We start from the raw sequence: 16,789 nt of genomic DNA on the forward strand, positions 1-16,789 counted from the left end.
GATGCTTAAGGAATTCCCAAACAAATATTACAAAATGAGACAGAGCCCAAAGTGCAAGATAAGATTACTTAGTAAGCCCTCAGTGCATGCCAAGTACACAGAAAACTTGGTGTATGAACTATGAGCATGTCTAGGCCATAAAATTGTAATATTTAAAATGTCTTAGTAGTTTCTCAAATGCAAGGACCCGTGTTCAATCCCTGGTACAAAAAAAAAAAAAAAAAGGCTTAGTAATTAGAAGAGAAGAAAATAAAGGATACTAAATTAAAAACACCAACTTAACCAACATGAGGCCCATTCTATATCCATATTAGGTAGGTTTGTTGGTGGTGGTGGTGTTCTAAAAGAAATAACCAAATTGGTTATCAACAATGAATGCATTCATACAGATTTTATCCTGTAAGAGTCATACATACAACTCTTGTTTCTCTAAATGAATTTATTGTCTTAGTATATTATAGTTTTTGAATCTTACCTATTTGCCTCTGAATAGGAGCAGATATAATTTTAAATTATTGTGAGTTAGTTTCATTATCCACTTGAAGTTATTCTGAAATGTACTTTTAAATGAAAGTGACAGCTTTAAAGTATTTAAAGGGAATTAAACTTGTGTGTTTGTGTTAAGACAGCCAAGAGCTCTGTCATGCTATGGGCATAATTCAGGACACCTACGAATGAAGTCTGTTCTTAAAAGAATTGATGGTAGTTTTAGGTTAGCATATAAAATCACAGAGCTGGTGATCAGTTGAGTACTTGGCAGCTTGTAGATGTTACTGTCATGTAAGTTGCAGTAGACACAGAGTGTGCACCACTGTGGATAAACAATAACAGGCACAGATGTAAAAGGCAGAATCCAAATGCAAACATGCAAGATGCCAATTTCCTCTCCCCTTCTTTCCCAAGAAGCCTCATAACTAGTGTGGGGAACAGATTTACAGAGGTTAATTGGGCTGGGATAGTTTAGATTGTGTTACACATTAATGAAAATGCTGATTTTAAGCTGTCATGACTCCAGTGCTTTTTATACCATGATAATTATTTTAAAACTTTGTCTTCTATGTTGTTGAAAACATCTTGGCAGAAAGCCTGTGTGACCTGATTAAACCTATGAATTGTCAGCTATGATCTTTAGTACTCAGAAGAGGTTGCTGACTGGGCATCACTTAGGAAGTTCTTGATTTAAAAGCAAAATTAGATTGAGACTACTGTGCCCAGCACTGTATTGCCATGTCAGTGGCACATTTTTATACTGTATTTAGGGTCCTGGTTTTATAATTTGCTGACAATTGCATAAATACAAACATTTAAAAATATATATATGTATGTGTTTATATATGTATGTATGTATATATGTATATATATATATAAATAAAATAACTGTAGCTACATAGATGGTAACTGTAGCTAGTTACCTCATTTTATGTATTTTCTTCTGAAATTACATGATGGGAAAGCCATCTAGTCCTGTTTATATTCTAATTTTTGATGTAGCTTTGGAATAATTTATGAGAATTTTAATTATGTTTCTCCAATTGTACAGAGACAGAATAACCATCTCTTCAATTTTTTTTATGTCCCTGAAATTATTTTCTTTCTTTAAACCCTCAATTTTCCCCCTTTCCATTTTATGGTTAAATCATCTACATGTAAAAAGCTTGTACGATTATTATGCTTATTCTAAGAAGTCAGGGTTACCTTTTCTTAAGAATCCAATATGGGATAATTTGGGAAGGTATTAGAAATTCTAGCATGCACGTCAATATTATTTTAAAAGTAATTTTCATACGTATACATATTGATCAAATGTGAATAATAAAGTTCTCAGCATGAATTGTAGTACACTGATGTTGTTTGATCATTTTCTCAAATAAACAAAATACTCACACTGTTTGTCCTCTGTTTCTCGCTTCTTCTCTGTCTCTCTTTTCCTTGAAGGTCTCAGCATCAGAGGAGCCCAGGAGGAAGACCCTCCCGATCCCCAGCTAATGAGACTGGACAATATGCTTTTGGCAGAAGGGGTTTCAGGTCCTGAGAAAGGTGGGGGATCGGCGGCAGCAGCTGCAGCCGCGGCAGCCTCTGGAGGTTCTTCAGATAACTCTATTGAACACTCAGATTACAGAGCCAAATTGACCCAGATCAGACAAATCTATCACACAGAACTGGAGAAATATGAACAGGTCAGCAGCCGCCACTCTCATAGTCCTGCACAAAACCCTCTATTGCTCTTCTACTAGACAGTGCTAACAATTCTGAGGGCTGTGAGGGGTAGGTGTTAATGTGAAGAGCAAAATATATAAGGGCAATGCCAAGATCCAAGTGAATTGCTGGAGTCATGAAATGAAGACCTGTTGAGATTTTGGAGATGAAGCTAACCCTATCATATTGCCCCTACTTGTTTTAGTTTTATTTATTCTTTACATGCACGAGCCCTTGCTCCCACACCTGCAGTCATCTTCCCCCAACCCCCTAGGCTTACTATGTACTTGGTGACCTTCAGAGCTCTGTAGTAATTACATTATATGAGCTGGTTTTGTTCATGAACTTTAACAATTTTTAAAGGAGGCATTGCATAGTGAGCTTTTATCTCCTATGCTGTGAGCTCTAGAATTCTCCTAGGAATTAATTCTTACAGATTGTGTGTGCCAGACTACTATATAGTAGTATATATGCTATATATAGAGAGCTAACTTCACAAAGTAAGCAGGTTCCGGCCTGTCTTTCTGAAGATGAGAATTCCCAGGATAATTATGGGTATGTTAGGCTAAAATATACTAGGTGTTGTATGCTAAATTTATGATTACAAAGAAAATAAGGATTAAAAATTCTGTTCTCAGCAATTGTAGTAATTGTGCTTCTTAGAGTTTAAGCTGTATTATTGTTTTATGTACCACCAAGAAATCATCAGCCTTGCCAATTTAAGTATAACATTCCATTGACTGCAAAGTGCTTCCAAATTTTAGAGATGTTAAAATATGGAGGAGAATAAGTGAGTTCTATATTCAATCTATACAGTAAAATGGTGGTTCATTTTACACATATTTAAAGGCTAAAATGTTTCTTAGTTTGAGGAATTCTCATTTGATTAGAATTTTCATTTGAAGATAATTTCAAAATCATTCAGGGCCGAGAATTTATCTTAGTGGTTCAGGAGCTTGCCTCACAAGCTCAAGTTCCTGAGTTCAGTTGCTGGTACCAAAATAAAAAAACAAACAACAACAAAAACAAAAACCATTCTAAAAGATAACTTTTAAACATACACAGAAATAAGAAAATAGTATTGTGTTGAATCCTATCAAATTACCAAGTTATGGGGTCAGACAGATTTGGGAGTTGGGTGGAATAGCAGGTATCTGTATTCTGATTACTTGGGAAGCTGAGACAGCAATAACACAGGACTTCCAAGAGTAGCTTGGGTAGCATAATATAGGAAGACCCTGCCTCAGAAACAAAAAGTTGCATATTGATAATTTTCATAGGATTCAACCAAAAATAATATTTTTCAAATCTTAATTTGTTTATTTCTCCCCTTGACTTTCTGTTGGAAAATTTAAAAGTCTCAGTCATGGTATAATTTCACCTGTAAACACTTTCTTGTATGGGCAGTTACTTCTTAAAATCCATATACTATAGTGTTAAGTGAGGGTCCTGGTAAGTTTTGTTTTGTTTTTAAGACTTTCTGTGTTTAGAGCAATTTTAGGTTCACAGTAAAATTATGAGGAAATTGCAGACAAATCTCATATACTTTCTGCTGCCACATATGCGTAGCCTTGTCAATTATCAGCATATCCTACCAGAGTGATACATTTATTACATTTGATGGATCTTCAATGACATGTCATCACCCAAAGTCCATAGCTTACATTCAGGTTCACTCATGATGTACATTTTATGGATTTGGACGATTGTGCAAGCTAATAGGATCATGTAGAATATTTTCATTGTCCTAAAGAACCTCTGTGCTATTATTCATCCCTTTTTCTCCCTCCACCTCTCTTTCTCCACTAATCCCTGGAAACCCATGTTCAGTTTTAATACTGGTTTTCTTGTAAGTTTCCTAAATAATTTCACTTGTATTATATTTCTTCCTCGACTCCATTGCCTTTTCTCATATTCTGTGTATGATGGTATTGGATGCTGACTTATGTCCCAGGGATGAATGTGTTTTGAGGGAGGGAAAAAGATTTATGTAGTCTTAGAACTTAAAATGAAGTGTAAATTAGTGCTATAGAATGTTTTCTATTTTTCTAAATAAAGACTTTCTGGGATCTAAAAGTGTATCTCATTTGTAGGAATAAGTTTTGGTGGAAAATGTACAAATAAGAATTTTGGGAAAATTATCATATACATATATATGAAAAAAGTCTAGCTTTCTTATTTGACATATAAATAATTGAGTGTAAACAAAATAAGTCATGGTTGAAAAGTTTGCCTTGAGCATAAACAGTAGGAAATGGTTCTAATTTGTAGTATAATTCTAATTGCATAACTTTATGTTAAATACTTCTATACATATTTACTAGGTAAATACCACCATTTACCTTGCCTGGAAATATGTATAGTATAATATTAGGGGCCAAATGGCCCTCTTTTTGGCTGAAGAATTAAGGTGTTTTGTTTTTGTTTTTTATCCCCAGCCATGTTTTTGTACACCTGCCTTATTCCTTGTTCCTTATCACCCCTTTGAAAGTTGGGCACAGCTGGCTAGCTGTCAGTGGCAAGGATTTAAGCCTCATTGCTTTAGAAATACCCTAAAAGATCCCCCTGATAATTTTAGTAATCCTAATCCCAGCTAATACCAGAATCAAATCACCAAGATTTTTGAGGGAGACAGGGTGGGTGTTTTGTTGGCTGCTGCTGCTTCTTCTTCTTCTTTTTTTTTTTTCTTTTCTTTAAAAGTACACATATAAAGGGCCGGGGATTGGCTCAGTGGTTCTGCTGCCTGCCTTGCAAGCACAAGGGCCTGAGTTTGATCGTGGGTACCAAAAACAAACAAACAAACAACACACACACACACACACACACACACACACACACACACACACACACACATTTTGCCTTAAGTGTAAAATCGGGAGGTAAATGTACAATATCATGAATCATATTTCTAGATATAGTCTAAAAACCATTTAGATATATATATTTTCCTTTCAGAAGCCATATGAAATTTATGCAGTATTATGGATAAAAAAAGATATGGTGTGATGATTAGTTGGCAGAATCAGCGAAGTTTATTTTTACAAACTTTTTTCTATAGGTTCTGAATTGTTTTAATTCTCTTATTGCCTTTGCACCTGGCTTTTATAGCTTCTCTGTCCATAGTATCCCTAAGTTACCAAGATTGATGATTTTTGCCACAAAACAGTGAACTCTTTCTTTCAATTCTTTAGGGTACAGGAACATATGGGTCTTTCAGGGCTATACTGTGGTGTTACCAGAAGGACTAAACAGGGCTATGTGAAGTAAAGGGATAACATTTCTAAAATAGATAATACTGTAATTTCCATTCTACAGATGAAAAAATGAGACTCACAGATTAAACGATTGGTTCAGTGTCACTTATTGATTAGTATTAGAATCAGGTATTAAAATCAGTTTCTGACAATATGTCATCCTTGTCTATTGAATTTTGCAGCTACCCATGTAGAATTGGTAAACAATTTAAATGTATTTTGATTTTATTGAATTTTCCCATGGTGGATTATATTTGAAATGCAGACAAAGCACATGGAAAAATATTTTAAATTTTTTTTTCAAAAAATTAGTTTTTCTTTGTAAAAGTGATCATGAGTATTCTAAGTGACAGAGGGCTTATCAGTAAATAGAACATACATGTTAAGATAGAGGCTTCATTACAGAACTGCATTGAATATTACTAAAAGAAATAAACTACATTGTAATTTTAGTTATTCACTCTACTGTGTTTTCAGTGAAGCTGTAATGAAAATGTATCTGAAGCCTGTTTAGATTTAGATTGCCATAAAATTAAAAAACACCACTACTGCAGTAAATTAAAGTACCTTGTAAGCACTGCTGTACATACAAAGCTAAACAGACTAGAAGCTACAGTATGGGCAAAATTATATCCAAACTGCAAGGCTGAATTATGTGTGCATGGGTGTGTGTGTGTGTGTGTGTGTGTGTGTTAAAGATGGTTATTGTCTTTAAAATCCTGTCTTTTTTCCTGTTCAGCATATGAACTTTTTCTAGTGATCATACATTTCCATTAGGTAAGCTCAGATTTAATGATTCTTGATGGTACCTATCTAAATTCACTTATAATGCTTTTGGAGTATAAGGCATGGAATATATACTAGAATAAGATTTTGAACATTACTGCTACCCAAAAGGAAACCAAACTATTTTTTTTCTTTTGTCTTGTTGATTCTGATACTTAGCAGGAATATGACAATTTTGCAAAGCTTGCAGCTGTCTTATGATACTTTATCTTGGGTGTATTGTGTTCCTCTAGCTGATAGGCAAGCCTGATTCCTTCTCTTCTTGTTAATTAACTGCAAGTTTTAAAAAGTGTCTTTACTGTACCTTTCAAAGATGTTTTTTTTATAATTGAAGACCCAACTGTTAGAATAGGAAAATCCTAATGAATTTAACAAGGGTTCTAGAAAGCCTTGTTTTTAAGAATTGAAGGCTTTTCTTGCTTTCCCTACCTCTTCCAAAAGGAAATGAACACACTATTTTTGCAAATGAAATAACATTTCTTCTCAGTTAAAAGGAAAAGATATATCATACTCTGTGCAGCTCATCCTCTTTGCTTGCACCAGAAGAAATGCTTGTATACAGGCAATTTACTTTATAATTTACAGCAGCTATAATAGAAATGACATATTGAAAGCTATCTACTATAATTATATTGAAATACATTTTTGCTGAAGGCAAAAGTGTTGTAAGGGTCCCAACCCTTCCCAAGCATCTGGGAACCTGCTCTCTGAGTTCACAGTTATCTTTAGAATTCGTCCCAAATTCAGCAAAGCATTGAAACTATGCATATATACTGAATATGCTCAAGACCGATCAGGTACTGTTTGGCAGTAGCAAAAGACTGTGGAAAGAATGTAAGATTTCGAGATCACAGGGGAATGGAGAATGAGTGAAAAATCTAAACCACTGTGAAGGCATGTCTGTACTTTTTAAGGATCTCGACATTAAGTGCTTACATTTGCTTACAGAATTCCTTTTGCTTGTATTGGGTTAAAAAATGATGATGTTATCATATTAAAGATTTTGTAGCCCACAAATGCCTAATTCCATTTTGCTGTTCTTCTTAATAGTTAAGTGGGATAGACAAAAGGATCCTATCCAGTGTAAACTTTGTATATCATGTTTCCAAGCAAGGCTTTTTCATTCCTTACTCCATGGTTAGAATTTTAGTTCTTGTTGGTTTTCATGCCAATGCTTTTCCTTGGCTGGAAGGAGTTTTTGAGTATCCCCCTTTTTCCTCTTGCAAATTATGAGTTGATTTGCTTTTTTGTAACAATTACATTTATGACCATGAACTTTATTAATAAAATGAATTGTTTTATATTTGAACACTTGCATTCAACTTCTTTGAAAGCAATGTTTGTATTTATTCAGATAATAAGGATATAGAAGTGTATTATATTACCAGAGTAGGGACTTGATTATAGAATAATGACATAAAAATATGAGTTTCATAAAATTGCCATTTTCATTGTCAATAACAGCTGCCATTCACTGAGCATTATGTTGTAGACTCTGTGCAAAGAATTTAAAATATATAATAAAACCTTCATGAGATGGGATCCTAAACCATGTGATTAGGTAAGAAGTGTTGAGATACAACTGATATTTCACCTTTATGACTATTTCTTAAGCACATTAGTCTTATTCTGCTGGCTTAGACAGAATCTTTTAAGTGTTGACTTTTATACCAAAATAAGAATTTATTGATTTAATAAGCATTCAATAAATATAAGATCTATAGTAGGCTAGAGTTACTTGTGAAGTTATAAAGACATTTAGAAATTGATTGCAAATTTGAGGAACATCTATGTTTTTATCATTTTACTTTTTGAAATAGGGGTCTCTTTATGTTGCCCAGGGGGGTTTTAGACTCATGGACTCTTGTGATTCTCCTGCCTCAGCTTCTTGAGTAGCTGGGACTATAGCCCTGTTCTACGACACCTGGCTGGGCATCTACTTTTAAAAGAGATTTATTCTTTGTTGTCCCAAGTAGATTTTAAAATAGAGAGTCTTGTGTTCTCATCTACAATTGGCTTCTCTAGATAGTTACACTTTCTCCATTCTTAGAATTGATCACTGAATCATTTAAAACTTCCTCTACAATCACTTTCCCACTCTCTGATTTTAGTTTTACATTCAGTTATGTAAACTTAGACAAGAAGAAGAGTGAATCTTGAATCTGCAACTGAGAAAGTACCATCATAAAGAAAACTGAAAATTTTAGTTTTGTGTGTAAATAAAATATATACAGATATGAAGGGAATAGTTTTATTACTCAAAAGTTATCACTAATACATTCTCCAGAATCCAAATGTTTTAAGTCTTCCATTACTACTTGATTTCAATTTTTAAGTGGAAAAGTAATGGTTAATGTCTCCAAACACCTATTTAATAATATATCTTGGAGGATATAATAGATGCTTGAAGTAGCATTTTGTGTCATAAACCAAATCAGTGCCAATATCTTCCAAACAACACTGCAATTATTTGGTCATTTCTGCTGCATTTATATATTAAAAATTGTGTACCTTTTATTGAGTAGGAGGTGAGGCAGTGTGCTCTGTCTGCTCTGAAACTGGTACAGCTGATGTTGTGAATGAGGCTGTAATTTACTTTCAGTAGTATAAAGAAAAAAAATCATTTTGCCTAAAGTATATGCATCTTTCTTAAGGGTGTACCCAGATTTTAATTATCTAAATGTAAATACTTAACGAATTTTACTTAGAGTAATGAGCTAAAGTGCACACTACATAAATGAGATGTTCTAATTAATCATGTATGAACTACTGGTTTAAAGAAAAGCTATGTGAATTCTGTGAATGTTGGGCTATTGCCAAATTGCTAATCAACATTTGCATTCATAGATGGCTTCACTTAATAAGTTGTGAGACATTCAGCAAATGTTTTAGGAAATTATGAGTTTTTAGATGCAGAAACTTTTTTCCTTTTAACCCTTTTTTCTCATATGAGCCTTTGGATTCTCCTTAGAAACCAGAGGCAGATACCCATTCTGGAGAAGTTAAAATTAAGCCAAACAAAAATTAAAGAGAGCTAACATCCTAGATATCATTCATACAGGAATGTTGAGTTATATACCAAAATATGTACCCTATCATATATGTTATCATAATGTGTGACTAGGTTTTTAAGAATTAGCAAAGTTACATGTACAAATTAGAACTGCTTCTATACTTCTTAACAATACTCAAAAAGTGTTCAGTCATAAGAGTTAGACTTTTAAAAACTATAGGATACCTCCCCTAAGACCTTTTGTTTTGTGGATTATATCTATCAATATTTATATAATAGAAATTAAATTTGGAAAAATTAAAAGTATTTGTTAAAGATAATAGTAAGCCTTTAGTTCTCAAATGACTGAAGCAGCTATTTTTCAGAAAGAAATCTGAGGATGTATTGAGAATGCCATTGATTTTGTGTTTTGCAAACTCTTTTGTGTTAGGCAGAATACAAGTCAGCTTGATTCTCATATCTGGTTTGGCATTCAATCTATTGTCATATGGTTGAAGTATATGAGGAACATCTGGCCTCACTGATAGATCATTGGAAAAGAGAAGACTATATTAATGGCTATTTTTGATAATTATGAATATTCCTTTTTGACATACTAAAGTTTGACATTGTAGTTTTGTAAAGGTTAGTTGCATGGTGTAATCTGAAACTATATCACAGAACTGTTTATACTCTATTCCTTTAAAAAAATCTGTCAATCTAGTGTACACTTTGAGTAGATTTTCTGCCTACGCATGTTTTTGTAACATAATGCATTGATCATTTGGAAACTGTTGGTTCACTGAATTAGGCATGTCTTCCAAATATTTACACATTTCTTTGTACAGTATCGAATCATAGTTATTACTATCGACACTGAACGGATTGAAAAATCTACAGGAAAACTCATGTTTTCACTATGATGCAGGTTTTCAAAATTCTAATATCCATTTGAAAACTCAAATTTTATCATTGTCATAAATTTTACCAGCTGTTTTCCTTGACATGACATGCTCATGTGGTTCATTTTTGAGAAAACATTTACCAAATACCCAACCAAATAATCAGAATTTTTCAATTTTGTGTTCAAGTAAAAATGACATTCTGTGAAAAGAAAAATGACTTCAGCTCAGAATTTAACCAGGCAAATTCTTTTTCTCAAGGCAGTCATTCTGTGATATGCACTAGAAGTTCTTTTTCTGTGCTTCCCATTTTATCACACAAAATACTGAAGGGCTGAGGTGTAATAAGAGAGTTAATTTGTAATGCTTCACCAAGGACACTCCTAAATGTGGTTATGTGAATGTGTGGTGTTATATGTATATCATATGAATATATATATTATGTATTTTAATATTCTCAAATCATTTTCTTTGTTGTCCATAAGATGCTCTAGAGCTGTACTGTACTATATATTAGCCACTAACCACATATAGCTAGCTAAAATTTGAAGTCAGCTTAGTCTCAATTGAGATGTGTTATAAATGCAAAATATATTCTGGATTTCAAAGAATACCCAAAGGAATGTGGATACCTCAATAATTTTTGTTTTTCATGCATTTGGGTTAAATAAAATATATTGTTAAACTTAATTTCACCTGAATTTTGAAATGTTGGTTCCTTGAAAATTGTAAAAATTTTATTTGTGATTCACTATACATTTCTGTTTGATAGCACTGCTGCAGAGATAAGAGCTTTTGGGAGAGGGCTTTGTTTTAGCTGTGCTGGGGATTGAACCCAGGGTCTTTACACTGAGCTACATTCCTGGTCTTTAAAAACATTTTTTTTTTAAATTTTGAGATAGGCTATTGCTAAGTCACTATATTGCCCAAGCTGAGATTGAACTTGGAATTCTCATGTCTCAGCTTCCCAGGAATACGTCATCACACCCAGTTGAGAAGAGAGGTTTTGTGGTCATATTTGGATAAAGTTGAATATACTATTTCTTAGAGATTTATTATGCATATTGGCATAGAAATGAGAAGGCCTGCAAAAAGTTAGACAGAAAATTGACTTAACCCAGCAGTTCTCAAATATATACTGTATTTTTATACTATCTGTTAACATTCTTTTGCCCTAACTATATAACTGTAGAATTTGCTAATATTATTTTGAAGAAATAGTTCCAGTTCAGTTTTCTTCATTTTACTGATAATAAAGGCTGAGTTTGTCAGATTACTTAATTTGGAATTTATAAGGCATGATAAAAATATGGTGAATATTTAAAAATTTATTATAGTAAAAAACTTTACCGTACCCCCCCAAATACTCCCCTTTGCTTTAAACACATTTGTGCCATCATTCTTTCCACTTTCTAAGGCAGTTCTAGAAGTCCTCTTTCATGAATGTCTTTTTCTTGGTGCCTTGATGTCTTGAATTTATTCAGAACATTTACCTTTCATAGTCATTTTGATTTGGGGGAAAGAATCACAAGTTGCACAATGCTAGTTTCTGTGAGTAACGTGGATGAGGACATATCAATGTTTTTATTTGTATATGTAGTATATACCACAGAAATTGAATCAGTTCAAGACATTGAGGCAGCCATGAAAAGACACTCATGAAAGAGGACTTCCAGAACTGCTTTAGAAACCAAAAAGTGGGATAAGTGTGGTTGAAGCAAAGGAGAGTATATGTTTAGGTGGGTAGTTAATGGCCATGTGTCTTTTACTGTAATAAACTTTATTTTTATTTAAACATTCACCATGTTCTTTGAGCACACTTTGTAATTATATAGCCATGTCCTTGGTGCCAGTTCAAGACAGAAAACTACTTGTTTTCAGCTTGAAGACCACTTGTTTTCAGCTTGGCCTAAGATAATCCAAATTGATTATGTAGTGGCAGAAGTCTTAAATTTACTTTTTTTTTTTAGTTTATTGGTACATTTTAGGTATACAGTACAGTTACATTCATCATTGGGATCTTGTACCTTTACATGACAGGTCTTGGCTCTCATTTTATTCCCTTATCCCTGTGCTCCCTTTACCCCCTCCTCCCCTCCCCATTTACAAACACTTTATTTCCATTTTTTCATTTTCTAATATTTTTTTCTTTTCCCTTATTACCTTTCCCCTACCCTTCTCACTTTCCCTACACCTTAAGCCCTTTCTTCCTATTTCACATTGTTAATTATCTCATTAGAATCTTATCTGCTATTATAGTTTTTACACCAGAGAAACTATTTGTTATTTACACATGTATGACTTATTTATTTCACTTAGGAGTATAGCCTTAATATGTATCCATTTTCCTATGAATGAATCTAATTTCTTGTTCTTTATGGCTGAGTAGTATTCTATTTTATAGAAAAACCACATCTTTAGCCAGTTTCCAACTGATGGGCAAATGGGCTGTTTCCAAGTTTTAGCTTTTACAAATTGTGCCACTATAAACATAGGTGCACATATATCACTGTGATAGGACTCTTAATTCTTTTGGAAAGATACCCAGCAGAGGGATGGCTGGGTCAAATGGAACCTCTAGTCCCAGCTCTTTGAGGTATCTCCATATTGATCTTCATAGTGGTTGCACCAGTCTGCACTCCCACCAACAATGGAAAAGGGTTCCTTTCTCCCCACAACCCCGCCAACATTTGTTATGGTTTGGTTTCTTGATAGCAGCCATTCTTTGTGGGGTGAGGTGGAATCTCAGTGTTGTTTTCATCTGCATCTCGAATGACCAGTGATGTGGAACCTTTTTTCATATATTTACTTACTGCTTTTACTTCTTTGAGAAATGTCTATTCATTTCAGATGCCCATTTTTGAACCGGGTCTTTATATTTGGGGGGCTGATTGTTTTGAGTTCTTTATATATTCTAGATAAGAGCCCTTTGTTTGAGGAGTAGCTGGTAAAAATTTTTTCCCACATTGTAGGTTGTCATTTAGTTCTGTTGATGGTTTCTTTTACAGTGCAGAAGTTTTTTTAATAAGAGGAGATCCCAGTTGTTGTTTCTTTCTTCTAGTTCCTGTGCTACTGAGGATTTGTTTGAAGAGTTTGGCTTCCTTATAGAACTACTTCTGGTTTTAGTCTACATTCCTTAAATTTTTCTCTATCATAACCTAGGAAAATAATTACTAACCTTTTTTAACTATAAGGCTGAGAATCTGAGAAGAAAACTAATAAAAACCTCAGATTCATCTCTCAGGAATATATGTCGGCAGACACCTTGCATAAGATTTCAGAGGGTCACAGGCATCCTAAACCTCCATGGACTGAAGATTTAGAACCCTTCACATAATGGTTCAAGAATAGTGAATTTACTGATAAGCCAATTGTACCCTCACTCTTGAATTGTAGTATAAAAGTCCACCAATTTGTAGAAGTTTATCAGATACTTATTATGTGTATTGCACTATTCTGTACTCTGAAGAGTCCTATAAATATAACAGGGTTACTACTCACATGGAATTTGTAATTTCTTAGATTAAAAAATACTTTTAAAAACTTCAGATAAGTGTTAAGCAAGATTTATTTTACTTCACCTTGGAAATAGGAAAACCCTATAAAAGATTAAGTGTACTTGAAAGGTTCTTTAATGAGCAGTTAGAATAACTATCATGTACTGTATATGAGCAAAGACTCTCTATAGGGAAATGGACATTATTGTAGCTCAAAAATGTGTGTTTCCTTGGTCAATGATCATTCTGTTTGTCATACCAGGAGTACCTGTGAAGTAAGATGCAGAAGCTCCCATCCTGTCTTTTTAATAAAAGCATCAGATGTTCTTTTTTATTCAGAATACAGACTGATGCTTTATTTATCAAGGAAGTACTGAATTTCAGTGTAGGCCCAGTTCCACAGCTATTAGATGCAAAAGAAGGTAGGTAAATTGAAAGAGACAGTATCTGAGGAAAAAGTTTGAAACCTAAGCCTGATTCTTATTTTTCAGCTGCTCCTCCTGAAGAGCCAAGCTCCTTTACAGGAATGGCATTTACTCACTAAAGAATGCTCTACAGCTAAATTACTCTAGGCCATTTGGAATATTTGACATATAAGGCCCTATGTTACGTGTTAATTCAAACCTGAATTCCTAGGATAGGGCTGGGGGAGCTCAGTGGTAGGATTTGTGTTTTGCATATGTGAGGCCCCAGGTTCAATCCCATGCACCAAACCAAGAAAAGAATCTGAATCCCTTCTTTTTTCTATATATTTTTTCTATTTCTACTAGCCATTCTCTGAACTTGCTTTCAGTACCATTATTCATGGGGATTTTCTTGTGCCTAGAATTTCTCCTGACTTCTATCTTTATATACCTTTCAAAAATCCTACCCATTCTTTAAAGCCCAAACATCACTTCTATTTTGAAGCCTCCAGATAAGAATATTCTCTCCTTGGAACTTGTGAAGCATTTCCCCTATTGTCTTGTTAGACTTTACACTGACTGTCTTGTGTGAGAATTAGTTTTTTATATGTTTTATCTCACTGAAGGCCAATTCTACATCTTGCTCATGTCTGTATCTCTTATAGTACTTGGAAGTGTTTGAACTTTGTTACCCTGTAGTAAACATTTGTTGACTAAATGTAAAGCCCCAGAGAAAACAGAGCACTTAGTAGTAACAGTTACCACACACTTATATATAGGTAGAATCAAGCATCTTCTCATGGGAAAAACTTATTTTGGTGCTGGAATAAGATGGGGTGGGAATGACAGTTGACTGTTATATCTCCCTTGCATATTTGAACTTTCATAGTTTTATAATTCTTGCTGCTCCATCTACTGTATTACCACTATTTCATAAGTATCTTTGCTTTCATTTTACCCTACCCACTTCATAATGCCATTGACAATTGCAAATGAGTTTGAAATTCAGATGAGTTAATGTAATGTCTGAGTGTGATAATATAAAATACCAGTTTCCTAAAGAATGATTTTCTTTTTCTGTTACAGGCATGTAATGAATTCACTACACATGTGATGAACCTTCTGCGAGAACAGAGTAGAACACGTCCCATTTCCCCAAAAGAGATCGAAAGAATGGTGGGCATCATCCATCGAAAATTTAGTTCCATTCAGATGCAGCTCAAACAAAGCACTTGTGAAGCAGTTATGATTTTAAGATCAAGGTTCCTTGATGCCAGGTATGTTAGGCCATACATCTATTGCATGGCTTCCCCTCTTCAATCCTTACCTGTTATTTTCTGTAAAACTGACCAGTTGGTTGTAGATTTTTTAATTTGGCTCTAAGAGTTTTTCTTTACAATGGACAATCTTCTCTACAGTGGACAGACATGGTGCCTGTGCTGTCAGGCTTCTTGTCTGGAAGTGCTAGTTAGCCACCAGTTTAGTCAGAAAATGATAAGATTAGCGCCGCTACTAATGTATTTAAAAATAGGAAGCCTTTCCATTTGATGCTAAGAAAGTATTTTTAAGGATAATTTTCTGCATGAAAGTTTGTTTTCTAAGAATTTCTTAAATGTTTACTTGTGCTGATTATATGGAACTACCTGGAGATACTGATACTCCTAAGAAGAAATGATATTTTCATTAATAGCAATTATCACAAAGCCCTAAGCTCTATAAGTTCAAGTGACAGAGCCTAACAGTTTCTTCTGTAGGGATGAAAGTTACCATGTTTTCACCAAGTTTCACAGGAGTTAGGTAATATATTGTTTATGATAATAATCAATCTACTGAGTGACACAGAAGACTTGTGAAGTCGTAATATAAACTGCCGTCAGTTTTGGAAAGGTGTTTCTCTTTTGTTGCTTTTTCTCCTCCTAACTTGACAGAAGTAATCATTTTCATCCAAATCTCTTAATATTAAAGAAAATAAAGTAACTTTCTACAAGAAAACAAAGTATGGAGGAGTATTCATGCCAGTGTTCTTTCTTTGAGCCAAATAGGACACATTTGCCACCTGATTATATACCATTTTCCCAGTTAAGCAAAACCCTGTATCACCTTTGGCTTCTTCTTGCTGACTTAGTCTCTAGGACTCATCAGTGTTCCATTTCGATGTTTCTTTTACTCTTTTCCTCATTCCTTGTATAATTCCTATTCTTCCTTCTTTACTTGGACTAGCACAATACCCTCCTAGTTTTCTTGTTCCCAGGCTCACTGTCCTCCTGCTTATCCTCCACATACTTTCTCTGTAATGCCTTAATGCTATGCTTAAAAACTATAGTAGTTTGTTGGAGCTGAGGTATAATAGCTCAGTGGTAAAGCATGTACTTAGCATGTACAAGCCCTAGCACAAAATCAACCATCCAACCAAAAAAAACAAGACCACAGAGTTTGTCATTGCTCAATACTCTTTACATACTCCTTATAGCCTGGTATTTAAGGCCATCCACAACTTGTCCCTGCCTGAAGTACTTTTTTGTTGTGGAGATTTTAAGTTTTATTGTTTTTTTCTATTAAAAAAGGCAAATGCCCTACAGAAAATTTGGTAAATACACTGAACAGAAGAAGGATAAAAGGGAACTCTGTATTTGTGATTTAAAGAAAATTACTTATATATATATTGGTATATTTCCTTTTGGATTTTGTTTCGTAAGATTTTTTTTTTTTTTTTTTTTTTTTTTTTTTTTTTGGGATCTCACTTGCTCTTTTTTTTTTT

General features: G+C 34.0%; 1 protein-coding gene across 2 annotated transcripts in view; it reads left to right on the forward strand.

Annotated features, from left to right (window-relative positions):
* Pbx3 (PBX homeobox 3) overlaps positions 1 to 16,789 on the forward strand; it is a 211,055-nt gene that overhangs the window by 158,402 nt on the left and 35,864 nt on the right. For both annotated transcript variants that reach the window (XM_010613549.3, XM_033759127.1), the window contains 2 exons: positions 1,936 to 2,177; positions 15,118 to 15,308. In XM_010613549.3, the coding sequence (XP_010611851.1) occupies positions 1,936 to 2,177; positions 15,118 to 15,308 (433 nt within the window). The remainder of the gene's footprint in view (positions 1 to 1,935; positions 2,178 to 15,117; positions 15,309 to 16,789) is intronic.

Source organism: Fukomys damarensis, unplaced genomic scaffold (assembly GCF_012274545.1).
Source record: "Fukomys damarensis isolate Sample0158 unplaced genomic scaffold, DMR_v1.0_HiC HiC_scaffold_36, whole genome shotgun sequence".
NCBI classification, from domain to species: Eukaryota; Metazoa; Chordata; class Mammalia; order Rodentia; family Bathyergidae; genus Fukomys; species Fukomys damarensis.